Source organism: Electrophorus electricus, chromosome 7 (genome assembly GCF_041902795.1).
Source record: "Electrophorus electricus isolate QZ-2024a chromosome 7, ASM4190279v1, whole genome shotgun sequence".
NCBI classification, from domain to species: Eukaryota; Metazoa; Chordata; class Actinopteri; order Gymnotiformes; family Gymnotidae; genus Electrophorus; species Electrophorus electricus.
Genome location: NC_137503.1, coordinates 3,052,745 through 3,079,871, shown reverse-complemented (window position 1 = coordinate 3,079,871; position 27,127 = coordinate 3,052,745). Strand labels below are relative to the sequence as shown.

The following is a 27,127-nucleotide window of genomic DNA, read 5'->3' as shown; positions in this document are numbered from 1 at the left end:
ACACACAAAGGTCACAATCAATCAATCAGAGATCCCCTCTAACACAAAGTTGGCGGGAATCCCTGAAAACACCATCCAAACCTGCATGCAAACTTACGTCGCACTTGTTTAACTATGAGCTTGGTGGGTTCCAGCCAAACCTACAACAGAGAGGAGAGCAACATTAGCATTGGACATGCCCTGAAACTCTCCCCACGGGAATTCAGTGTCTTCCAGAAAATATTCCTTTTTGGTCAAATGCAGATGTTTGAACAGTACACAGTCAATCATCACTGGGGCGAGATCAGATGGGGCTAAATGCATTTCCAAAGTACGTCCATCCTCACTTTTAATGACTCCATTTCGAAAAGCAGGACTGCTTCTTGTGTTAATTAAGGCATGATTATGACAAAGCACTGATGAAATGGTTGCAGCGCAGCTGCGCTCCACTTGCAGCTATGTAGGGTCTGATGAGTGAGCAACCACAACTGCGAGAGAGGAAGAGAGGGAACGAGAGCATAACCATGCGAGAGGGAGATCTCACAGAGTGAGACTGCGCGGCGGACAACGGCCCTCGTCTGTCAGACACATCTGGGACTGATTGTGGAAGGAATGCACCTTTCGTCGCCACACCCTCCCTCCCATGTTCTCCTGCGAACACTGATCTCACGCAAGTGTATCCCCCCCCGCCTCTCACCACATTTACTTTGCATCTGTTTTGCAGCCCTCCTTGTTAACGTTCCAGATTACACCAGTATCTGGTGACATGATTACATCCTCCACAAACACCCTGATGCTTGCCGACACCTCAACATCATGCACACCCTGTCATAACAGCGACACAGCCACTGGTCCCCTACTGAAGTGTGGTGACTGAACCTCTCAACCTTAAACTGCAGCTATTCACATGTTCAGGAGAACCGTCTGACAAGGTTCCAGCTTGGCAACGAACAACATGTAACATTACACATGTAAATGTTTTCTTTCTTGAAGGCTTTCTACTTTCACTTTTGCAAAAGCACCAAGGATCAGCCCCATTAAACCCTCCCACAATGGGCCATTAGGTTTTGTTTTAGTAATATATGGAAGCCGGTCAGTTTCCTGTACCTTCACCAATTTTACTTTTAAACCTCAACGGATCACAAACCTTTCAAGCACCTGAAATCCTACTCTGCTTCTTATCTTGGCACAAAGACCTTTGCTATTCCAAAAGCCCTTCACTTCTTTGCCAATGCCTAGTACAATTTTGAAATTCTTGAAAGAACATCAATTTTAACTCTTCTCTGTTCCAGATAGCTTTAAAACTACCATCAATTGAGACCAGAAAACACCTGAAGCCCTGAGCGGTAAAATGTAGACTGTCAGAAAACTGAAGCTCCTTCCTGGGTTTTTAGGAGCGCAGGGCTCTCAGCACACCAGGGCAATGTTGGAGGAGTGATGACTTACCCAGTTCATCTGCAGGTTCTGGAACTCCAGACCAAAATAATCGCTCTCGATGAGATTGATCCTCCGGAACACTTCCGAATAGAGAGTCTGCCCATTTGCCTTTGTCTGCAGAGAGCGAGAGAGACGGCACAAGGACCTGAAGTCACGTTCGAGCATTCTTTAGAATGATCATGTTTTAACGAGATGTGTGTCACGCGTGTCGTTCTGGAAACTATATAAACCCTACATCGTTGGGTGCAACCCCTCCAGTCCGTGTGTGTGTGTGTGTGTGTGTGTGTGTGTGTGTGTGTGTGTGTGTGTGTGTGTGTGTGTGAGAGAGAGTGAGAGAGAGTGAGAGAGAGAGAGAGAGAGAGAGAGAGAGAGAGAGAGAGAGAGGTTATGCACTGGTGACAGGCTTTGAGGAGAGGCTAGCTGGAATGGCTGGGCCCTGCTACAAGCAGACGCCAGGCCGCAACAACCACGGACTGTGCCGAACGAAATGACCCTCCCGCCACACTGTACAAAAACAGGTAGCTGTGATGAGCTTACAGAGACGCTTTGGAATAAAAACGGCTTAGTTTTCAATGAAAGGATAGGTGGGTTTTTTTCCCTTTCAGAAAGCTTGCAATTTGAAAACCTCTGGGGCTTGTTGTAACAGAATCAAGGACTAATTGCTAGGTACTGAGAACACGCAGGATTGTGGTTTTGGATGCTGGTCAGCGACTTCGAGAAAATTATATGGTAGACATCTGTTTGTGAAGTAAAATATATTTTTAAAAACTTAAAAGTGGTTCAAATTCACATGGGCAGGGAAGACTTTCTTTTGAGTGACTTTCTACTCGAGCAGCGACTACTTATGAGATAACTGCTTTTTATCTCGTGTTAAAATGTCAGATTCTCAGCACGTTAAAATGCAAAGTAAACCTTCACCCAAACTATAGCAAAGAGCATCCAAGTGACACAGTAGGACAAGAAGAAATCTTCTTATTAGTTACCCACCTGAAACTGCTAAATTCTGTTATTATGCAAAAAACTGCACCATTATCTAATCCAGGATTTCTCTGTTCCCTTTATTTTCTTTGGAATAAAGACAGAAGGATCATAACTGCTTAATTTAACTATTAAACTTAGTAATGGTGTATGGATAGCATGAAACAAGAAAGTGTGTTTCACCTCTTCTGCTGGGCCAATCTGCATCACCCAGCATGGAGAGAAAGTAGATACACAAAAGAAAATCTGGCCTGGGATCGAACTGCTCGCAGACAAAACAAGGTGCGTGCTGCAGTGAGGGTGAACTCCCACACGGGAGAGGCCGTCTGTGTGGGAAACACCTCCCGACTCACAGATGGACTGCAGAAAAGCTAAAGGGCCATTTAAACAGAGCTTTACATCTGCAGGAGCTTCTCCAGACAGTCTCTGAGCACGGGATGAGGAAGGCACGGCCAAGCACCGGAAAGCTACGCCTTTCCATGCGAGTGGAATTGCCCACAACTCAGCTCAGGGAGAAATTTCAGCTGTGCGCCAAAGCCGGATGGGCAATTGCCCTCCAAATGGCTTCCTTCTGCCCATCCCATTAACGGGATTCAGCAGGCAGGAATACCTTTATTAAGGCTGGACCCCTGACACAGCCCTGTAAAGAAATCTGGCATCATTTAGCGCACGCATACATGCATGCTTGCAGTCCAATTCCAGGAACTTCTAACGGAGTGTTTTAAGCATTAAATGGGTGAAGAGTCTTTTCTCCATTTCCCCCCCCCCCGAATAACCTAAAGCCCGTTTGGAAGCAGGACATTACCACGGCATGCTTACTGGACACCTAATGGTGTTGCTAAGAAACCCAAATACCATCTACATTTATGCACTCTGCTCATTTAGTAGAGTCCTAAGCACCAACTAACCACTTTTTAAGATCTAAACTCTTGGAGTTTACTACATAAAAACCACTAGTAAAGGAATTCTGGAAAAGCACGCCAGAAAAAACCAGACCAAAAAAAAACAAAAAAAAACAAAACACAATCGAACAAACCCTGGTGCATAACACTGTAGACAGCGGAGGAAATGCCTGAGAAATGAATTACACTTCACAGCTCTATCCTTTCAGCCCTTAAAAAACCCTTATAAGCACAGTACTGCTGATCAAACTATGCCATCGACATAACTGATCAAAACGTCTGTTATTCTATTTCTACTAAGCAAAACTGTGAAAGCGATGACAAACCTTTCATTTGTAGCTTACGGCAGCTAATATTTTGTGCAGCGACCATGACCTTTGACCTCCACACTAGCATTAATAACGCATGGCAAGGGAGTTCCTCGGACTCGACACTGCCCGCTTTGGGGTGGAGCAGATCAGAGGGGAGATGCTCCGGTGGGGTGGGGCAAACCAGAGGGGCGGTGTTCTGCTGGACTGCCACAGAGCTGATGCCCCATTAGCTTGGGAATCTTTCCTCTGAAAACAGGCAGGAAGGTCAGGGAATGCTTCTACTGCCACCCAGGCACCAACTGATGAATAAATCATCTGCTAACCATCATCACAATATTGGATTGGATACCAGAAGGCTAAAATATGCAAATGAGCCTTCTAACAAAAGCAATTTTTCTATTGCTCTTATCGGTTTGATGACTGAGTGTGTTCACTTCATGCAACTAACATGAAAAAAGTCTGGTCAAAACAATGCGAACCAAACCAACTGTCTTACGTCAGGGGTTCACCAACATGCTTTATGCATCCTCTGAAGGATCGCTGTCTGAAACGACCTGCTTCTCTGGAAACCTCGTTTACACTAGACTTTAGTCTTTCCATCTGTGCTAAAGCACACAGTAGCGACTGCCTGGAAATTTCTTCGTTTGTAGGAATACGACCCAATTGTGGCATTTGGTGTAGGAACGTTTCACCATTGTGGTCTTTAAGCCGTGAAAACACTCAAGGCAACCTGTGGAAGGCAGGAGTGTGGAAAACAGACCAGCAACAGGGTGAGTGCGCACTCTGCTCCAGGAGAGGGGCTGGTGGGACAATCCCACAGCACGAGGGGAAGGACCTGTACGGACATGTCCCGGGACGGTCCGGGATTTCTCTCCCTCTCGACACTCCAAACACAGTCCAACAGCTGGTAGCTCACAGTGCACATACACAACCAACCACACCTTAAATACAGCACAAGATAAGTTAATTATTTGCAAGCAGTGCTTAAGTGCAGGCGTGTGGGTGGCAAGAAGACACTCAACATCTATAAATAACATGAAAGGGGAGAAAGGGATCTTAGAAAATCCCAGTTATATTCCAAGAGGTTTATTATTTAATCCCATTAAATATGGGATTTTCTCCCATTGTTTACTGAGTGAGGTTTGTTCTCATCTTCAAGATTGAAGTGAGTGGAGTAGCTGGGAGGAAGTGAAGCCTTTATCTGGACGCTGACATCATCCTGCTCCTTACCCTCTCCTCACAGAAATGAACACAGATTAACATACGCCCTGGTTACGACAGTTTACTTCCATTTTAAGAGCTACGCGCGGCGCATTCCTCCCACAGAACCCTGTTCATCAAAGTCTCTTTGATGAACAGATGAGGGGAAACCACTACCTGTGATTTCTTCAGAGCTGCAGCTGGGCAAAACAGAAAACAAAAAAAAAAAAAAAGGTTTAAAACCTTTGCTCAAATGCACCTGAGCTCCTGTGCCCAGGATTGAAGGCAGAGGCTTATATACGAACACCCTGCATAACGTATCTAGCCGCTCCAGAAATCTGGGAAATGTCAAAGAGAAATGCAAGATGTCCCATTAGTGTCAGGCAATAAATTAAAAAGCGTGCGCAGAGAGCTCGCGAGAGGCTTGTGAGCCATGACGTGTGAGCCAGGTGAGACGTGTGCTGCCTGCACACTAGAGGAGACCGTCAGCAGATGCGACAGGAGCTAAGAGGGATCTGGCAGAAGGGCTGAGCCTACATGTCCAGACACTCAGTGACAAGCTGCGCTAGCTCGCATTCCAGTGCCAGCCCTGATAACACACACCAGCTGGAGGCCACTGAGCCCACGGTGAGCAAGGACGCTTCCCACAGCACAAACGTCCCCCGCAGGGGCATGTTAAGGCCTCCGAGGCAAATTTATTCAAACGAGCTGTGGACAACAATAGCCTTCGTCGGCGGAGGCGCGTTTAATCGGGAAGGCCGAAGGGCCGAGCCAACACCTCCGGCAGATCGGCCGCTCTGACCGCTCCGATCGCTTCCTAAAGTACAGTCCCCCTTCACAGGACGCAGACCTGCTCCGAAGCCCCTCCCACTGCCGTCCGGGCCAGCTGCGTCCGAGCCAACAGCCGTGGTCCACCCGGGTATGATCCGTTCCGCTTTCGAGTACTCACATTCTCACGCCAGGAGATGGCGAGAGTTATGATCCAGCTCAGCCGCGGGAGGGCTATGGCGTAGACACAAGCGAGGATTTTCCAGTAGCTCTCTCACATGGCTCTCTCTAAACACAGCCTCTGATTTGCCCCTGTAATTGTGTTAAATGGCGGAAGCTTAGCTGTGCGCGTGCGTGCCCTGTGGGCACATGAGTGTGTATGTGGGGCATCTAGACATGGCAGGCTGGACGGAAATGAGGAGTTAACTTGAGTGTGGGAGGATTTTCACGCGACAGCTTAAATGCGTCACACCATGGCAGCAGATGGAGACACAAAGAGGGCCATCGGTTTGTTCGTGTGTGACTGTTCTGGTACTCAGGCTCTCCCTCGACACTACAACGCCAGGTCCTGACTGAGCTTCATCCAGACTAAAAAGCTATGGGTAGCAAGTAGAAATAACTGCAGATCAAGTGCTCTGCATCTCCAGGTACGTGATCTATTCTACGTTTTTCCACACAGACACTGCAGAGACGTGCGGACAGCACATTCCTGGGGTGGCACTATGCAAAACGTTATGCTCTCACTGGATCAAACGAACTACACACACTGGGTGCCAATAATCTACAAAAGGATTCAAAATAAGTATGGTGGAAAAAAAAAAAAAGAGTTACATTGTGTCACAGTGAGCCCAAACACCCATTTAACACCTCTGCATGAATGAGGCCTTTAATTCGTTGTGCATACGAAGAATGTAAAACAAACAAAAAAAACCCACAAAATCCTTCCCCACTGTACCCCAGTAAAGGACTCTGAAGAACTCTGCCTTTGAGGGTCATATCAGCGAGACAGCCCTCGATCAGGAGCCTTTGAAGTTTAGGAGGCAGTGATCGAAACTCGGTGGTCTTCCCCCCCAAGAATCCTCTTTGCTAAATAATCCAACCCCCACAGGGTCGAGGTTTAACGAGAATCTAGCGTCCCTCCCTGCCCCACCTCCTTCCCGCCCCTCAGAGTGCTCCTCCCCCTGGCCTTTTTATGGGTCTCTTCACCCAAGCTGGAGGGGTCCTGCCCCTCTCCCATCATCTAGCAGACCAGGCTGGTGGTCTTTCGCTCGCACACGCTCACACACACACACACACACACACACACACACACACACACACACACACACACACACACACACACACACACACACACACACACACACACACATACGGTTTGATCAGTAGAGCCAGACATCTCATTTTCAAACCCACCTCCCCTCTGACCCCTTCCTTTCCGGTCTCTGACCCTCCTTCTCACACCACCTCCAACACTCACAGAACGGTTGCTCCACACTCTGTCTGAGCTACACTGAGGGGTCGGCCTTGAGCAGGCTTGCTGTAGTGAAGTGCTGGATGAAGGAGCCAGTGTTCCTTGCTCCGCTGCCTCACGGTGTGGGAGGAGCTAGGAGCCAGGCTCCGCCCCCGGCACAGGAGGAGCAGCAGCTACAGGCTCACCTGGGCTCACTGAGTGATGACAAGTGTGATGATGACATCTTCTCGAGTTATGGTTCATGGGATAATCTCAGGATTTGAGGCCCACATTTTTCTCTCTCTCTCTCTCACACACACACACACACACACACACACACACACACACACGTCTTTGTTTTATCTTCCATGACCTTTGTCGTCATGTCACCTGATTCATTCATCACCAGGACAGCCTTTCCTGTTTAATGAGAACGTTTCCAAGGAGATAAGTGCATTAGGCCTGTGTTAATGCACAATAAGCCCCACACACATAGGTAACCCATTAAAGTGAAGGCACTGAGCAGTGGCTGAGCCTCATATTCAGTGGTCTGCTTCTTCGGTGCCATTCAGCTCTGCAGGATTGTAAATTTAATCTGAGATCTTTCTGTAATTTAATCTGAGGTCTTTCTGGATTTGTAAGCAAAAATGGATACAAGTTGCAAAGTGCACGCAGATCAGATGTCGGTTGCTCTTTAACGACCCGCACGGCACACGCCCGAGTGACGTTCACTGGGCTTTCAATTTTACTTTTAATCGTGCCTCTAATAACCAAAGAAACTATTTTCAGAACCCAGAGAGCGGGACTCGGGACAAGCACAAGCTTTCTGCCGTGTTTGGATGCAACTCCCGGCCTGCCAGTTGCTTCAAGGAGCATTGCATAAAAATGCCTGTGCAAACAAGGGAGGGCATTCACAGGACTGGTGAAGAGTATTTATATGGGGAGAGATAAAGCGTATTCTACCCCCCAATACTCCCCTCACTCCATGTCTCAGAACAGCAGTAAACAGTCTCTCTCCAGAGCAGGAATGGCAAACTGCCCACTCCGAACACTCAAGCTTTGAGTTCAGCTGGAGGACCGGCCGCCGTGTGTCCCTTGCACGCACACACACTCCTAGCTAACGTTCAGCCCATTTCAGTCTCTCCTAGGCCCGAAGCAAAGAGACCCCCCCCCCAGCAGGACACAGCTATTCAGGGAAGTCCCAGCATTCCCTCTTCATCGGCGGAGGGGTGCTATTTTTGCCATCCCACCAGCAGAGTTGCAGCCAGACGTTTTGGTTTTTTTTTTCTGAGGCTTGGCCCAGATCTCAGCCAGCTGGAGATGTACATTCACTGCATTCCACGGAAATTCGGCTGAGTTCCGTTCAAGCGGAGCCCTTTGTCCTGGGCTCGGAGACAGCAGCATATAGCAGGGCAGATTAGGAATACCGGCAGCCTCAGCAGAACTCCCAATGTCACAGCTGCCATTGGCATGGCTGTTATGGCTACACAGAGAGGGTGAGATTTAGGTCACAGAAGCCTATGTACTCCACCCAGCAGGAGTTATCAACAGGTATATATATACACACACACACACACACACACTTTCCCGAGCGGTGTCTGTGAGGGACTGACAGACCGGAGGTTGTTGATTAGGGAGGCCACACCAAGGCACAGGAAGCCTGGCTCCCCAGGGAAGCATCCTCATCACTTCCTATTGATCTCATGACAGGAGACTCGCATGTGTCGGACAGCTGATAGCCATGAGACTGCCACCAGAACAGCGCGCAGGACAGGGCTACACTAACGGCTGCAGCGTTGCACGAGCAAACGGAGAGCTCATTCGTTAATGATGACTTGGAGCTCAGGTGAACCTTGAGAAGAAGAAACAAAAATTCACAGGCTGCCATCATACAGGGTTACGATGGATGGGAAAGGGAGGGGCTGACACGCGTATGCCCTTTTCACAGGTGTCCTGGTGCTCCACACCCCCGTCTTAAGGAAAACACCCTTAAATCCTGTGGAAGCGTAATAACCTCTGCACAAACCTGTCGGGCCAAGCATGTGAGCGAGTGGAAACATGGCCCAGGCAGGCAGACAGCGTGCAACAGACGTGAGCTGTAAATACAGCACCAGGCACGACTCCCCACAGGCCTGCTAAGTTTAGACGGCGAGGTAAATTACAAGCCACGCCAGCCAAGGCAGCGGCGTTGCCGTGGTTTTCCAGGTCAGCGGCAAGCACCGGGAGGGTAGGAGCGCTGGCGTGCCCAGCCCATGACACATGCACCCATTTAGAATGCGCACAGCGTACCAAAGAAAAGACAACAGAACTTACACTAGAGACAAACTAACCCGCTACGACACGTATTCTTTGGCTGCCTTCTGCCCGGACGTTCATGCAGGCTGACACACAAAACTCACAGAAGTGGAGGAGCGGAAAACCCTCCAAAAGACTGCTGGACAGCATCGGTGCAGCTTAGATACTGGCACCGCAGGTGGCACGAACTGAACCTGGACTAAAGCTTTGGCGCAGAGTCCAACAGAAAAAGGCCCGAACAATATGGTCACTCATCTAACGATCGGTCAATCTTCTATGAGTTTTTTTGATAGTTTGTTTGTGTGGAGATTAGAGGGTCAGTTTTTTTCCCCCCCACAGTGGTGAGGCTCCGAATCCTAGCTCCATCTTGGAAACAGATGTTGAAAACATGACATCAGACTGGCACGACACACACACACACACACACACACACACACACACACACACACAAGCGCATGTTACTTGCATGGGACTCCTTAGTGTATCAGGACAGAACATGGCCATTCAGAACCCCTCTTAGTGTTGCTGTTTCATGAGAGTGCGAGTCACAGCAGAGACCCATAATCTAGCTCCACGGTGTAGGCAGACAACTCCTCCATGCTCCAGGGAACAATGCAATATTTCAGAACAAGAGATCCGCGGCAGGGGGGGGGGTGGGAATACGGCCAAGCTTCAAAATCTTAATACCCAAACAGAGCCCAGTTTCACCTTGCCTTTACGGTGGAAGGGCAGGGGGGTTTGGGTGCGACTAGGCTTCAGCACTGTGGGGTGACAGCACACCAGGGGTCCCCGTCCCGCTTGATCCCGGACAGGAGGAATAGCTGCTCCTCATCCACACTTCAGTGTGGACTCTGGCTCTTGAGGAAAAGCCCCACCCTCCCACCTGGCTATACATGGCACCTCCCTCCCTGTGCCCGCTATGGAAAATTACTGACAGACGCTTCGCGAGAACACAGCACATCCGGCCTACAGAATCGACACAGTTTCACTGTGTTCATTTTGAATGCTCTGCCATTGTTTTGTTTTAGTGGTTTAACAGCCACAGTTAACTTAGTTAAATACTCACTGCCCAGGGACTGAGTCTGAACTACTCCCCTCATAACAAATGTCCAACCAAGCTGTCACTGAAACATTTTCGAATGATTTCTTCTCCCTACCCCCACCGCCCCGATTCCTCCTGAGGTGTTTTTCTGGAGCCGAGTCCCCCCCCCCCGGCAGGCTACACTTCCTGTGTGAGCTACGGCAGCTAGAGGAGCAGTGTTGTGGGGCCTCAGGCTCAGAAAATCGGATGGTTTGTCAGGGCCGCATGCACCGAGCAGAAAGGCTTTGAAGAACAAAGCCGCGGGGCAGCTGCCACCAGCAAACATCAACGCAACGCACGACTGCCCTGGTTCTCTGAAAAGGAGAGCACCCTTGCGCGCGCGTGTGCTCTCGCGCTCTCTCTCTCACACACACACACACACACACACACACACACACACACACACACACATGAAAGCAAGGATTTTACTTTTTACTTGGTGAAAGTGCAGACACTCTCGCAAGTAGTTCAACATCAGAGAGGTGGCCAACACTCACCTCTACCTCATAGAACTCCTGCGTGTCGTCCAGGCCTTGGACACGGATCTGCAGGCCCTTGTTGTGACCTTTACCCCCTGGCCCAAAGGTCGTGGTACTAAAGCTCTGCCTGGGCTCCAGAGTACTGATGCCCGGGCTGAACTGGGCACCAAGGCGTGTGCCTGGGGTCTGCAACGCCCGGTATGTGCCCTCGAGCTCGCCCATCACTGGTCACGCCGCTGACCCGCCTGCTCTCTACCTCTCACTCGGGTCCAACGCCTGTAATGAGGAGAAAAAAAAAAAGTCGATTTGAATAAAGAAAAAAAAACTGCATACCTTTGAGAATGTCACATTTCTGATTTCTTTCTTTGCTACTCATTCTTGGTTACCGATTAACCTACTGATGAGTATTTTAGGGCAATACATGAAGGCCTGACATCATCTACTGGAAATGCAAACCTGCCCCGTTCAGCAAAAGCTCATCTCGTGTCAGAGTGATGCGCTGGGAAGAGATGGACTCCAAAACAAACCACATCTGTGCTATAGGTTTGTTTTTGTTTGTACGGTCATATTTTTTCTGACATGTTAACTCTTCAATACTGTAGAATGAGACCATATCCATTTCCATAATGGTGTACATAAATAATTTAAATATCTTCCCTTAATCTCGCCAGGTGTGATTATATAAGGATAAATGCAATTTCCTGCGCATCTCACTCTTTTCACAAAATATGCCAATGGTGTCAGCTATTACCAATAGCTGTAACAAGCATTTACTTGGGTCCACAGCACCGAAACGGTAGCTTCCTATTCTAGACTGAGCTCTAATGATTTCCAATCAGAAATCATTTTTTGTGGTCAGTATTGGCACTCCAATGCATACCCATAGAGCACGTGCTGAGAACGACGACTCGCGCACTACATGTAAGTATCTAGCCTTTTCTTACGGGTCTTCGACCTTTAATCACACACACACACACACACACACACACACACACACACACACGACTATTTACTTTTATGTTTAGGCTGATAATATAACCATATAGATACCAGAATGCACCTAAATAAACGGTGACGTATTTAAGTTTTTAATTTTTTTCCATTTCTTACAAAACAGAGACTTTCCTGCCGCCGCTTAGCTCACGCAACACGCGCTTTGGCTCGAGCCACACACGCGCACGAACCAAACGGTTAAAGAACGAACACACGCGCACTCAGACGAGCGCTCTCGAGTCCAGCTTGCGTTATCAACGACAAAATCCACCCGTAACCTGATCTTTACTTTATATAATATTGTTATACAGCGTATAGCCATATTTTATAACTGTATTTTACCACCAAACGTGAGGTTCAACTCCAGTGACAAGTCCATTAATTTACATACACACGAGTAATCGTTTTAGTTTACCAAGGTTATTTATAAACCACAAATAAACGACAACCATTTCGTATCTTCGCATTAGTAAACGAGAAATTATTGACTTCATAAAAAATTTGTGTCTGAAGGGGAAAAAAGTAAGTAATAATAAAAACAGAACGCTATCAGTCCGCTCCACCCAGCGATAGCCAGGAGAGCTAAGCTAGGTTAGTCACTAAACACAGAAATCTCACTCTTCTTTCTCTTCTCAGATACCTTATTGGCTTCTTTCATAAAATAATCATCGTCGGAAAATCTGCAAATATGCCTTAATAAGAGAAAGAAAACTTCCCCACTACAGGACAAAAACAAACTTTTTTTTAAGAAAAGTTGTTCGGTTTCACAAAGGCTGCAAAGAGGAAAGTTTAAGCGCTGAGGGAGTCGGTCGTCTCCTGCAAACACGGGTTATTAAACAAAAGCAGCGTTTCGGCCGACCTAAAGTCATTTGGTAGGGTAAAAACGCAGTGATTATTAAAGACTATCGATACCCGCCGAGGTGATAAAAGCAGGCCATACCTGGCGTTTCGTCGCCGCGTGCCTCTCCGCTCCTCGCTCGGGAATTCCGCTCGCGTTCGCGTGCGCGTGCGGGCGAGCCGTGGACAAGAGGCGTCACCGGATAGGAGAGCGCGAGACAAGAGCCTGACCCCTGTCGGCGTGCCGGTCCCGTGAAGCCAGTGCACTGCAGCCTTGGTGCAGAGCTGCGGTTTTTTTTGTTGTTGTTGTTTTTTTTGGTTGGGTTGGTTTTGCAAACGTGTGAATCAGTGAAGATTTTGAGGGACGAAAACTCACATCGCTGTTTATAAATTGAAAAATAAAGCATCTAAACAATATCGACATTGTGGTGTTGCTTCATAGCGTTGTTTGTAAACATACAGGCTATTCAAAAGTCTAAAATGTTCACTTAGGTATTTGTATTTGTTGTTTTTTTTAAACCTACTTGCGCAACATAAATAGAACAGAAAAAGAGGCTCAACTGTTTGTGTGGAGACCGTGAGGGAAACCATTTAATGTTTTGATTACAAAGGCACACTGTGTTATCATATTGTCCAGCCCTGCTTGTAAGATACCAAATACAGATTCACGCCACCATAATATGCCACTCTGCAGGACTGCTGGTGAACCGCAGGCCTCCCTTCCTGACATCTGGACAAACAGGTATAGCGAAGGGAAAAACACCATCGATAATCCCTCCCACATCTTGAATAATGAATCTGAACTTCTACCATGAGACAGAACCAATTCTAGACTGTGTTGGGGCCCTAGGCAAAGCTTCACGGGGCCCCCTTAGGGGTTTCAAACCTTATACTGTCATTACAAATTGTGTGTCAGCCATCGGGGGGCCCCCCCTGGCCAGGGGCTCCAAGCAGTTAGCTGCCTTGCCTGGTTTGAAACAACGCCTCTGCCATCAGAAACAGACTCAAGCACTCTGTATTATGTGCAATGAAAGCTGATCACTGTAAAGAGTGATTTAGTTCATTTTTATCTGATTTAATATAATTGTATAAGTTTGATGCTTGTTTTTGTTTGTTTTAACATTTAGTTGGCTGCATTTTATACTGTCTTTTCCCTAGTATATTTGTTTTCTGTCCACTGTTATTGTTTTTATAGCACTTAATGTTTGCTTTAATGCTGTAAGACAAATCTACCGTTTGGAACAATACATTTGATTATGATTATGATTGTGATTCAAATAAACAAAACATAACTATATCTTAACTCTAGGAAGGCACTTCAGAATAAAAGTTTTTTATGCACAGATAACTAACATTAATAACAAAACAAGGATGTATGAAACTTTAAACAAGTAAAACAAAAATGTATAAATTTGAGAAGTTGAAAATGTTTCTTTTAATTGGTTGAAAATCAAAAATGTAAATAATAATAATAATAAATATTAAGTACAACCTTTTTTTCATGAGACCAGCAAAAATGTTCAGTTCAAATGAAAATGCATACAATTAAATTCTCTGCACTATATTACTTTTGGCTTTGCCATGAACCAGACAGTGTCCTTCAAAAGTCATCAATGTACAGTTCCACTGGCATCAGAAGGCCCTCATGAAGCCTGAATTTCACAGCTGGAAAAGGTCTTTTAAAGTGAAGCTCAATGGCATGGCAGTAAAGAGAAGAGAAAGATACTTGCAAAATATCAATAAATATTTAGATACATCACCAATAACATTTTGTCATTTTTGTTTAATTTTTGATTTATTAGTTTATGTTAATGTACTCTATTTAATATATATATTATCACATAAAATGTATATTTCCTACATAAGGCACTTTGAGAATTTGGACTGAAAATGAAAATTACATTAAAATATATTATTATTATTATTATTATTATTATTATTTTGTTTTCATATTCTATCAGGAAACACTTCCATGGTTTACATCCCTGTAGAGTGTGACAACATTACCCAGGTAACATCATACTCATATAAATCATACACACATTTAGTTGTCTGTGGCTTCTACATGTAGAATACCAACGATGCATTGTAAAAACCTCGGCCATAACACATTTGACCTGTAGACAATGATTTGAAATGGACCCCATTGCCATGTTGCTATCGGAAGCAGTTGGTGGTGTGGCAGTCCTGGCGAATGTGCCATTTCAGCATGCGCGCGGCTGTCTGGAGGACGTGGTAGCGCTCACGCAAGTGTCGTCTCTGCACATGCTCGCTGGAGATCTCCACCACGCACGCGGCGGGGAACCGGCCGATCTGCCCGTCATGAAGTCGTCGGCCCTCCATGTACCCTGACACAGAGAGAGCGGAGTGTGTCACTGAGGTCCTGAGTCTCCACTGAAGTGTGTTTGCGATACGAGCAGCCTGGCATGGCTTGTACAGTGTTCAACTGTGATCACAGTCGATTACATCTCAGAACTGGCTTAAAGCAGTATGGCCCACTACATATACCTATTTTATAGGCTTCCCTAATCTTTTAAACAAGGAGTGTACGCATTTTGTGTTTGTACACGGAGAGTACCATCATTTGTTTTGTGGAAGATGCTGACTATGTCTTCTCGCTCTAGACTGAGCTCTCCTGGCTGGTTTCCATGGTACACTTCAACACACCGCGCCTGAGGGCAATCTGAAACAAATACAACACATAATTGGCCTTGCTGCAATTCAGTATTGCGTATATGTGGAAAAGCTAGTGTTACGTAAAATATTGACAAGCACACCCTCTAGTGCACAATTAAGGGCAGGACAGTGCTATGAATGACAAGCTTGGAATTCCAGCATGGTTTGGCCATGATAACGTTTAAAGAATGCAATGGACCAACACACACACAGTTATTATTATTCATTTTATAGATCAGAGATTATGAGATGCTCCTTAGCTAGGGAGTCTGTCAGAGCAAGCCTAAGCAATGGAACTTACCCCACTCTTCATACACTCCTTCGTCTGCACTCCTCTGAGTACTCAGCAACTCTAGCCAGGCATCTCTCTCTGCTCTGACAGTATAAGAGAGACGGCATTAAGACCATCTCTGCGACACCTTTACAGCTGTAGATTAAAATATGCACTGGGAAGTGTATTTTATTCACGTTGCACATTGAGATGTTACCATGAGGGAAATTAATTTTGATTCCCTGTGTTTGTGCATGTGTGTGTGCACTCGCGCTGTGTCTCAGCGGTGTTTGTTTTGTTTTTTTGTGTGTGTGTGTGTTTGACAAATCTGCTCACTGGGTAGAGGATTGTAGCAAGAAATGGGACGTGGCCCCTCTGTGGTTCTTTACAAGAGCCAGTTGAAAGATGAGGTTCAGATCACATCCGTCCAGGTCCTGCTCTAGCTCAGCACCCTCGCTTACTTCGATCAGGGAACGGTGGGCATGATCACACACCACGTACCTGTCTGATCTAGCCTCCACAACACAACATTATCGTTGAAAACCATGGACAAGTAGATATGTATATATACGCACACAAAAGGATCGGTTTCAATAAATACATTTTTTCCCTTTAATGGAGTAAAGAGGAATTTAATGAGTGTGGCAATGTGCAAAAGAGAAAGCTGTTCTTTGATATTTTACAAAACAAAAATCTTACAAGGATAGTTTGCAAAGTTATTATAGTAATTAGAAAATTGTTATCATCATCATCATCATCATCACCCTTTCTTTGTGGTCACCAGTAGAAGATCATTGAAGAGAAACAAATGTACAGAAGATATTCTCTTCTGGCTAAAAATGTTCTCATTCAAAGAGAGCTGAACCATATCCCCCTCCTTAACCAGCCAGCGTGATGATGATACCAGAGGTAGAGACTGGATAGACAAGGAGAGAGAGCCATGCAAACGTCATACAGGCAGAATAAACAAATTAGACAGAGTTAAAATATACCAAATACTTTTCATATGAGTAGAAAAATAAACATTATTCCACTTGTTTTACCACACATCTATTAGAAAAAAAATGAAGGACCAAAGTCATGTTTACCTTGCACTGAAAGGCTGTTTTGTTGGCAATGTGCACCAACTCTTCCATCTGTTTCATTTTGCCCACTTCTCTATTGCATGCTTCCAACACCTGCAGACACACAGTGCACAGATTACAGAACTGACCAAACTGCAATAACAAACGTTTGCACTTGTGCTTGTGGACGCCCGATCTGCAACACTAACAGAGTCAACACCTTGGAGCAAGACATGCCCCAGAGATGAAACAGCAGCGTGCTTACCTTGGAGACCTCCCTCACTGCTCCCTCTGCTGAAACTCGAAGGTCCGAGCCCAAGCCTGTCCTCTTTAGCACCATCTACAGTGGATAAAACATGTCAGCATTTCTAGAGTAGAGCATGCTTGGACATCGTGTTCACTCATTTTCTCCTTCAGACCTTCACTGCATCACTTACCTCCATGAGAATCTTGAGGCGTGAGATCCTCTGGAAAGGCAGGCACAGGAACGACTCCAGGGGCAGGCGGTTACAACAAGGGTGTTCTTCCAGCTTGCTTAAAACTTCCACAACCCGAGGGCTCTCCTTCCTTGTGAGGACACAAGCCCTAAGCATGTGAGTGACCAAGCACTCCTGGGTAAAACATATAAGCACTATGTGACAGCTGGTGGCTGTTCCTTACCTCAGGTTGATCAGTGCCTGCTTCTGGTAAGGCATGTTGCGGATGTAATCCACATAAAAATCAAATGGACCAGTGGCATACTGATGAACAACATCACAGATGACATCACAAAACAAACTAGAGTCCAACTTCTGTACCATCAAACTCAGGAAACTAGAAACACACATAGCCATAGACAGAGGTATAAAGAGAATACTTTGCATACTACTTTGATTGACAAAAACAATTTTAAATGCACTTAATTAATAACACATACTTACACACCTACATATGCAGAACATTGTAACGTGCATCTCATTAATGTAATCATCCGAATATGACTCGTTTTTTGCGCATTGGAAAATCTTTTCATAGCTGCACTTGTCTATTTGGGAAACTGTAAAATGTGTGTGTCTAGAGGGGTGACTTACTTTTGACTGATCTCTCTAATCTGGCACAGACCAGAAAATAACAGTTTGTGCTCTATGGATGTTAACACTGAATTCAGTTCCTGCGAGTTCTGGAAATGATCCACAGCTACAGTCAACCCATCAAGATACATCTGCTCAGAAGTGAATACTTCGTACATACTCTGAAGTGGAGACAGAAACACACACACACACACACACACAGTAGGTTAGACATGGAGGTATTAAAAACAGTTAGGAGTAATGCAAAAGTGTAAATATGAAGTCAAACCTGTCAATAAGCAATAACAGTGGTGGATCATATTTACCCCCCCCCCCCCATCCCAATGACTGCAATACCTCCTGAAGGAGAAGTTTTTCCTTAGTAAGTTGGCTCAGGATCCCTTTGTCTTTCACAACACAACGGTCCTGCCATAAGCTCTTCATAGACCATTTCTGGGAAGTATCACTGTTCGGTTTAGAATCCCCATAGACCTCTAAACCAGAAGAGGGCAGCATAGCAGCAGTTGAATGTTCGTGGTATTTTGATGTCTTGGATGTGTGCTTTTTAAGTGGTTCATTTTCCATAGGGACTGACAGGACATTTTGCATGGCTTCTCTTCCAGGGTCCTCCGTGGGGATCCTTCGGGTTTTGTCTCCTATGGTATGTGCTTTGTTCTGAGATTGGAATGGACAGAGTTCTATCTGAGGAAACTTCCACTGCCCTCTCGCTGGCCGAGTGAGTCTTTTTGAGAGTATGAACTTGACCCACAGGTCCTTAGTACTTTTGGGCTTCTTAGTATCTCCATTTCTCTCCCGGTCTTCACTCGACAGCAGTCTACACAGCTCACTCCTCAAATTCTCCAAGGTTATAGATTCAGTTTCCGGAGGCTTTAGGTGTTCCTGAGTTCTTAGCTTTTGTTTCTCACATTTTCTTGAAGCTGGAATGGGCTTGGTTGGATGGAGCTCCTGTACAGCACCACTCAGAGAAGTCAAATTTTCTGATGGAAATACAAATGCAGAGAACCAGCATATGGTGAACCTCACAAAGTAATTGGCCTTTAATAATAGATGATATTGGTTTTATATAAGTATGCTCAGTACCCAGTGCTTCTTCTGGTGTGATGGACCAGTAGTCACTCTGTGTTGATGTGTCAGCATCCATGTAAACCCCATCACAGTCAGCAATTCCCCCTACTGAAAAATCAACCAAAACAGAATATTGTATAAGTAATCAGTGTTGTAGATGTATAAAAAAAACATCTAACAGAGTTTGTCTTCTTCATTAAAGGGAAGATGTTTTTGTTTTCCCTGCCATACCAACTGCTTCAAGCTAAAAAGAAAGTTGCTTAACAAACTTATGAATTATATATGATACATTTAATCAGGCAGGTTAGAAATTAGTAGGGAAAGCCCTAAACTCTATATTCTGCCTTATTCCAGGATTTCCTGGTTTGACCACTGAAATATCTCTTTGTGCTTGTGTTTTGGACGAGACTAAACATAAACAGCTAAAATAGTTCCCCTGAGGGGATGTTTCTGTGTAATTAAATGTTTTTTTCAGACTCAGTGAATCCTTCCATTCCTGACTTTCCTTAATTGAACTTTTTTTCCTATAAATCCTCATCCAACTACATTCTGGCTGTTCACGGACTGCTCCTCCCCTTAAGTCACGTGGTACAGCCCGCACGGTGCGGGGGATAACGTGTGTATTGCTTGTGTTGTAGCCAAGCCCCCCGGGATTGCACACACGTTTACAGGATTATGTCAACGTCCCACGGCTATTTAAACCCCTGTCCGTATGTGCGCCCATCGTTGGTCATTGTCGCTACGTGTGTGTTTAATTGAATCTGTGTAGTGGTAACGTTGGTTTGTGTAGTTTCTGTTAAATGTACATCTGTCTTCGTTAAATGTATGGTTATGTTTATCGTGAACGTTGTATGTGAGTGCCACCTCTGTTTCACGTGTCTAGTGTCAATAAATGTTTTGCACAAAGGGGGAGGTCTGTGCGTCCTGCTCCACGCCCATCGGCACTCGGGCCAGATACAAAATTACGATGGCTTGATATGTACACACAGAGTACATCATTCCATGACAAACTGGGGGACATAGAACGTACTGGCGTCCACTTAACCAGGTATGCAAGACATCCCTGTCTTCATGCGTCTTGCTCTCGGCATATAAACATTTTGGCACATATAATATTCATTTCTTTTTCTGTTTATCAGAATGTGAAATGGTGAGTCATAACTGTTAAACTGCACTTAAAATAAGCTATCAAATAAACAAAGATGTACCATTCTTCACTTGCACCAACCTGGCCAAGACAGCTTGGACAAACTATAATGAAGAAATGCATACTTCAGCTCAAAAAGTATATACTTTTACAATATTGTTTTAGTCCATTCAGACTTAATAGTACAAACTTAATATTAGACTTCAATGAAAATCTTTAATGAATTTTAATAAAATCTTCATTGACTGACTGAACACTAATTGGATATTTCACTATTGTGTAATACATGACAGCTAATTATATTGTGGCTCACCATTTGTGATGATGATCTCTCGTGGCGCTTTGGGTAGGGGTCTTGGCGGTAGAGGTATATTGGGAGGAACCCGTCTCGGTTTCTCATGCTGCTTGATACCTTCTCTCTTGATGTGACCTAAAGCAGCAGGGTGACGGTCCTTACACTCTGGGTCATGGGTTATCTCACACCTGCTGCCATGATAACGTAGGCAAGGACAGAATACTGTCCAGGGAGGCAAAATTGAGCCACTTCCACCCGCTAGGATGAATTTTATATATATATGTATATATATATATATATATATATATATATATATATATATATATATATATATATATATATATATATATATATATATAAAACAATAATTATTTACTTTAAACAGAGTAGAGTGGACATATTTGACAATTTGTGCGTAGGCTCAGCAAACAGTTAACACACAGTGATGTGACATACTTGGGACAATGCTCCCAAATAACGAGGTTCTGCCGGAGACGTTTACATTGCCAGCGGCGACAGGCTGGGAAGGGCCGTCTGCTAGGGCTGGAGGCTTGCGTAGGCGAGGCTTAGGGACTGGCTTAGTGTGAACTGGGGAATTCAGACACTTTGGTCTGCGGTCTGCGTTCTCGTTCACTGCGTGTGATGGCTTCTGTCTGCTGTGTCTCATCTGATGGTGCTCCTCTCCCACCTTTCCTTGGACAACGTGTGCAGCGATGGGCGGCCCGCCTCCTCTGAGCTGGGGTTTAGGAGGCAAGCGAGGTTTTGTTTTGATATTGTCATCTCCACCCATACTTGTGCGGGCACGTCCCTGTGGGGTAAACATAACTTGCACATTTAACAGATATTTTAAATATCGAACAGGGCTACGAAGTACAAATCTATTAAATGAGTGGGGACAATATCAGTTTTGAGGCCCTCAGTTCAAAACAATGGAAAAAGAAGCACTTAATATTTTTGGCATATCAAAATCGCCGTTCATATGCATGCTGTTATTCTTTTTAGTGTATTAACTATTTGTGCCTAGGCCATACATATTCATATGTCGAGGGTTATGTCTATATCTGTGAAAGTGTGCAGTGTGACGCATCTGAGAGAGTGAGCGCTCATCCTATCCGCTTAACTGCAGCTAAGCACACTGTTTTAATGTGGTTCGTGCTCAGAGGACATCAGATGAGGGTAGTCTCTCTCCTGGCTGCAGTCCTTTCCTAAAGCATTCATCAGATAAGGTCCTGTTGATGCAGGCTTCGGGAAAGTGATGTCTGACACCTAAATCCCAGTTGATACAATTAAATAGACTCTCCCTATATTGTGTGTGTGTGTGGGGGGGGGGGGGGATGCTTGCATTTGCACTAAGCACAAAGTTTTAGCAGGTTGGTATTCTCATTCTATTTTAAAATGGGCTAAATTAACCAACATTTGTATTATATTTATTATATTTTATATTTCCATATTTACAAGTTGTTGGTTGATTTGAACTTCTGTGTATGAATGTGGTATGGTGATACAAGCCTGTTAGTTAAGATCAGTATGTCTATATTGTGAATGTTAACAAGACCGTCAGTGATGATGAAACTAGCTGAAACATTCTTTCTGTGAGTGTAGACCACAGTTTCAATGAGGGTTAAGCAGGGGTGATTATGAGAACGCAGGAGGGGGAGGAGAACTCAAGAATAGGGATATGAATGAAGTTTCAGGCATGGGCTTTCTCCCAAACTGTGTTATTCCATAATCCCATTCTACAAATGCAGACCACTCCTTCAATAAAGATTGCAAAAGAGGTAATTGTGAGACTGCAGGCAGAGGTGAGAATGCGAGTGAATTTTGGACTAGTGTTCTGGATGGAGGCCCAAAAATGCAGATTACTTCTGGACCATCTGCTGGTTCATTTTTCTGAGGTCTTGTATCTGGGTCTAGAAGTAAATATGATATGCTTCAAGGATTGGCATCCAGTAAGTTGGAAGGTGTGATCCGGGATGCCATATCTGGATTCATAGGATGCTGCACCAATCCAAAAGGAGTAGCCAGAGATCTGATCAGGTAGTACCCACCCAGGGAAAGGTGTTGGTAGTGGAATTGGTGTCAATGAGACAGACAATAGAGCCACTTTCAGAGGCTAAGAGAGGATGGACATTTGGATGATTCTAAATTGGACACGGCACACCAGGGGTTTAGTCACACCGAAAAGGAAGTCAAACTGGAAAAGGTACGGTGGAGTAGTCCTAGTTGACCAGTTTTGTTGTGCTTGATGGTGAAAATAAATGTGTCGTGGATGAATGTGCTTGGGTCAAACATAGGAGGGAAATTCAGAGCATTGGAGGAAACCAGAGAAGGTGAGGAGAAAGAGGGAGGAAGTGCAATGGAGGTTTCTAATGGTTTCTAAGCGTCCTGAGCCGAGAACGTGGAGGCCGTGTAGCAGTATGTCTGGCGTTACAGGAAGTTCTTTTTGCTGAATGCGTCCAAGGAGCAGACTAGTGGCTGGAAGAAGATAATGGGAAAGCAGGGATGAGATGGATGAAGTTAATGCCCACTAGGCAGACTATAAAGGTGGAGGAATCGATGAAAATGACAAAGCTGGCATAAATTTGGAAGGTTGAAGGTTGAGATTAGGCTGTCTGAGGGGGAAAAAAATATATTATGAGATGTGTGAAAGTGATGAAAGCAATTCCAGCCCGACCAGTAGGTGGAAAGGGTCTGCAGGACTACGGCATGGGAATGGTATCCTGAGCCCACTGGATGAGGAAGGTGAACTGGTGGTTCAGTGGTAGGATATGTGCAGTTTGAAGATGTTTAGTTGAGGAATATGTAAGGAGGTGTTGGAATGGCACAGGAGTATGTTATTGGCACACTTTTCTTGATGGAATAAATGGCAGCTCTGTTGTAGGAGTAGATGAGCATAGACTTACTAGACAAGCATTCATGCCCCAAAGTAGAGACAGTGATAGGTTAAAGCTTCCTCAAGGCAGAAGAGTTGGTGGAACCCAATACCAAGGTGATTAATTTTGTAGCCAAGGGGGAGGTGAACCAGTGGAACAGTAGAAGGATGAGGCAGCATTAGGAAATAATGACTTTTACATAGGGGTGGAGTCAGCATCCCAGTAAAAAAGAATGTTCTCATTCCATCCCTGAAGGAATTCAATTCCATGAGACAGGCATCACCCACGGAGACTGAATCTTGCAAAGCAGAGGCAGAGGAAGTGAGGATTGAGAGGCAGAAGACACAAACAGATCCTGGGAGATGATGCAGACAGGATCGTTGAAATGAACCAGAAAGGAAAGGCCCTGTGACTCATGACTAAGCTAAAGATGAGGGTTTCTGGTTACTGGTTACAAGGAGCTCCTTGTTGGATGCAGTGATTCCGAATTCCAGTAGAAGCAAGTTTAACCAAAAGAGAAACAGGTCTAAAACAGAGGAAGAATGGGAGTATAAATAGGGAGAAGGAAGGGCAGAGTTTCAGGTCTGGTCTTTCTCCCAAAAGTATTGTATGTCAGCGTATAACTGCTTGACACACTGGAACATTAGCATGGGCTGATGAAATGTGATTATTCCACTCGTCATCTTTTTACATGTGTAACCATGTAGACCCAGAATGCATTAATTATTCACCTTGAATGTCACATGACACCCTTTCTTCAAGTTCAAAGTTCAAGTTCAAAGTTCAAGTTCAAAGAGGTTTTATTGTCATTTCAGCTATATACAAGTACACAACAAAAACGAGACAATGTTCCTCCAGGACCACGGTGCAACACAAAAACAACAGTGCAACAGACAACATGCTACACAAGTGCAAACAGTCCAATATAGTGCAAAAATGTCATTAAATAAACATTAAATAAACAATAATAAATACAGGACAGGACAAATACAAACGGAGAGGTCTCTCTCTTAACCTCCTCCACTTCCTTGCCACCCCAACCAATCCTCCACCCTCTCTCTGCCCACTCAGACGCGGGAACCGGTGAGTAAGTCAGTATAGTCGTCACTGAGCTTTCTCACCCTGCAAATACTACGGGTCCTTTCATGTGCAGAAGGTTGAGCCAGAGCCTCATGCCCCTGCACGCAGCTGCGGTCAACATGAGGACAAGAACGAACACTTACTGGAAGCATGGCGTTTTTATGGCTGAGCCTAAGGGCCTTTTCTAAAAAACCCCTGCAAAAAAAACCTTCGCTTCTCGCTGAATGTATAAGCAGCAGGATACCCAAGGAATGAGGTCAATGATTTCTGTGTCTCTGCACAAGTGCTTATTGATCGGTATTTCAGACAGAAGGATTTTGCCATATTTACCACACACACACACACACACACACACACACACACACACACGCACGTCACTTCATTCTGAACAATTACAGTAGCCCATCTGTTACCATGTAGAATTGGTTAGCCACTTTCTATTGTTGGTGTTCACTGGTGGTGAAAAGTATCTCTGGTGCCTGAATATAATTTGGGTCATGGACCATCATCATCCCAACATTACTGCTGACATGCTAGTTGTATCAGGAATAGAAGTGTAAAAAGTTGGAGTAAGGCAAGTTGCAGACACAAAAAGTTGCAAACACAAAATTGAGGTTTTAAATGGTCTCAAGAGCAAATAACTGGAAAGTTTTACCCATACACGTTAGTTTGAATTTTCTATGAAAACATTTAAATATTTTCTACAAGAAGACTATGTAAGTCAATTTCCCTGAGCGAGAGAGAGAGAGAGAGAGAGAGAGAGAGAGAGAGAGAGAGAGATAAACAACACCCTGCTTTTCTGGAAACCTTGGTGTACTTCACTGCACTTGGATGGAAACTTCAGTATCTACTGTCTACATCAGTAACACTACTTCAGTGCTCCTGAACTAAATGCATGGCAGCATTTTCTCTAAATAGTCTCAGACGGTGAACCTTTTTAACGCAACTGTTAGAAGACACAACAGATGTAAGATAGGTTATGCATACCACAGGGAGCAGGCCTTACTACCCAATAGAAGCGCACTGAGAATTTGGATATAAGTACTGAATATGCCATAAATACTGTATTTTTATTTCTCTACAACAGGGCAAAGAAGCAACATAGAAAATGTTGTAAATTGTGTTACAGTTAAAGTCTATACATAATTGCAGTTATGATTAAAAAAAACCTGTACAGCATCATTAGAATAAATATGAGCATGCACATGATCAAGTCAAAGTGTTTATATTAGAACTAAAAGCATTTGCATGGCTGAGGTTGACGCAGTATGGTCTTAATGCAGTCCACTTGTGATCCAGCCCTCTTTAACAAATGTGCTTTCTAAAGGATGCTTCCAATCAGACACTGTTTGAACATGTTCTACTCACCTCAGTTCTGTCACGCCTACTTTCTCCTTTGGATGTAAGATTCGGTCCACCTTTCGTCTACTTGTCCAGTCTCCGAACCACCCGAAACGGGTTTTATAGCTCAGCTTTGCCCTGAGAAGGTGAAGGATAACAGGCACTGACAAGAAAGCAATCTCGTATGAGGAAAGGAGAGAAGGAGATGGGATTTGTTTCATCTTGTTGGCCTGGCACCGGGCCAAGATTCCAGACTTCTGTCCAGGGAATGTTGTTCTTCGAGCTTCACCCTCACTATCCTTTTCCAGGAAATGGGTTATTTCAAGTCAGTATCTATCAATCTTTATTTGGTACTATAGGGTTTAGGAGATACAAAATGCTTCAAATGTCTCATTACTGTACCAGTACTTTAAAATCATATTAGACAATGATCATATGTTCTTGGTAAACAGACCAAACAGATAAAAGATGCTCACATAAGTGTTTTAGTAAAAACAAAATAAAAAAAAAAGTAAAGCACATGCTATTAAAACTATTAAAACATGTCTGATTCCTACGTTTATAGTTTAAACATGTCTAATTCCTATGTTTATAGTTTAAACATGTTTGATTCCTACGTTTATACTTTCTAGTAAAAATAGTTTGCTTTCTGCCCACCACTCCAGTCAGTGGAGTGGTTTTATTTATCTTCTAGCATAGTGATAAAATGCCCAGTATGAGTGAGGTTAAAAAAGCCATACAGAGCAGAATAATTGCTTCAGCTCAATTCATACATATTTATTTAAATAAAGTTGTATTTGCCTTCGGATATTCAGGTATTACACTATGGAAATAAATTATATCAGGAATGGTATGTCAGCAGGCATAGGTGCATAGAATATGAAGGCCTGGGGAAACATCCTTCTGGCGTTTGTTACATTTTTTAAACTTTAATGTAATTATGTAACACATTTGAGCTGCTGTGATTGTTCGCTATATTTCATGGTCAGATTTATGACAGCACAGATGACAAGTTTGTATCCTCATGTAACGTTTTTGAAATAATAACTGCAGTTAAGGAGCAACATTTAGTAAGCAAGTCAATGCATGTCACTGGTTTGGTAAATAGAAATAAAAAATAAACACTTTTGAACAAAATTGTTGAGAACTTCAGAAGGCTACTTCGTAAACCACCTGTGTCCTGTCATTCACAACCTACTTATATCCTAGGTCACTATACAAACATGCACTACATGGAGCGAGGATCACGAAACCTGCATCACTTAGAGTGATACAGTGATGTGTAGCATCTTTCCTTTGTCTGGAAATATAGTCTTAAGCACTGTGCTAGCATTACTACTGGCCTGCTGTGAAAGAACAGTGAAAGCAAACCATACATTGTATCAACCACTGAACAGTAGAGTGTGTGATATCACGTTTAACACGTGAATATGAATACACATATTAAAAATTAGTGACATGAGATCAATATCTGTTGATGTAGATTTCTCAATAAGATCCAAAGGAGTAAATATCAGTGTAAAAATGTTGTCCTA

At 44.4% G+C, this 27,127-nt stretch overlaps 2 protein-coding genes across 11 annotated transcripts in view; both read right to left on the bottom strand.

Moving 5' to 3' along the window:
* The window catches only part of farp2 (FERM, RhoGEF and pleckstrin domain protein 2), a 34,148-nt gene extending 21,199 nt beyond the window's left edge, over positions 1–12,949 (bottom strand). For 6 of the 8 annotated variants that reach the window (XR_014124552.1, XM_081717656.1, XM_081717658.1 and 3 more), the window contains exons 1-4: positions 12,814–12,949; positions 10,899–11,156; positions 1,426–1,530; positions 98–140 (exon numbers count right to left, since the gene is read on the bottom strand). Coding sequence is in view for 5 of the 8 variants with exons in the window: in XM_081717656.1 (XP_081573782.1) it covers positions 98–140; positions 1,426–1,530; positions 10,899–11,102 (352 nt within the window). In the remaining 3 variants the exon portion in view is untranslated. Of the gene's footprint in view, positions 1–97; positions 141–1,425; positions 1,531–10,898; positions 11,157–12,813 lie in introns of those variants that run through there. The other 2 variants (XM_081717660.1, XM_081717661.1) reach the window with 2 other exon arrangements.
* Positions 12,950–14,148: 1,199 nt separating this feature from the next.
* On the bottom strand, positions 14,149–25,760 carry LOC113575911 (ephexin-1). Of its 3 annotated transcripts, none has more exons than XM_027007741.3 (15): positions 25,620–25,760; positions 20,755–21,106; positions 20,317–20,433; positions 18,872–18,964; positions 18,128–18,768; positions 17,792–17,952; positions 17,382–17,534; positions 17,159–17,288; positions 16,987–17,061; positions 16,746–16,835; positions 16,422–16,573; positions 15,994–16,167; positions 15,688–15,761; positions 15,289–15,393; positions 14,149–15,058 (listed from the first exon to the last, which is right to left on the bottom strand). In XM_027007741.3, the coding sequence occupies exons 2-15, from the start codon at positions 21,086–21,088 to the stop codon at positions 14,868–14,870; spliced, it is 2,490 nt and encodes an 829-aa protein (XP_026863542.3). In that variant the 5' UTR covers positions 21,089–21,106; positions 25,620–25,760; the 3' UTR covers positions 14,149–14,867. The 3 variants fall into 3 exon arrangements, 2 of the variants coding, with proteins under 2 accessions (XP_026863542.3, XP_081574085.1); XM_081717959.1 differs by having other exon boundaries at positions 20,755–21,034; positions 25,620–25,750; XR_014124590.1 differs by having other exon boundaries at positions 15,025–15,058; positions 15,688–15,756.
* Between the last annotated feature and the right edge of the window lie 1,367 nt (positions 25,761–27,127).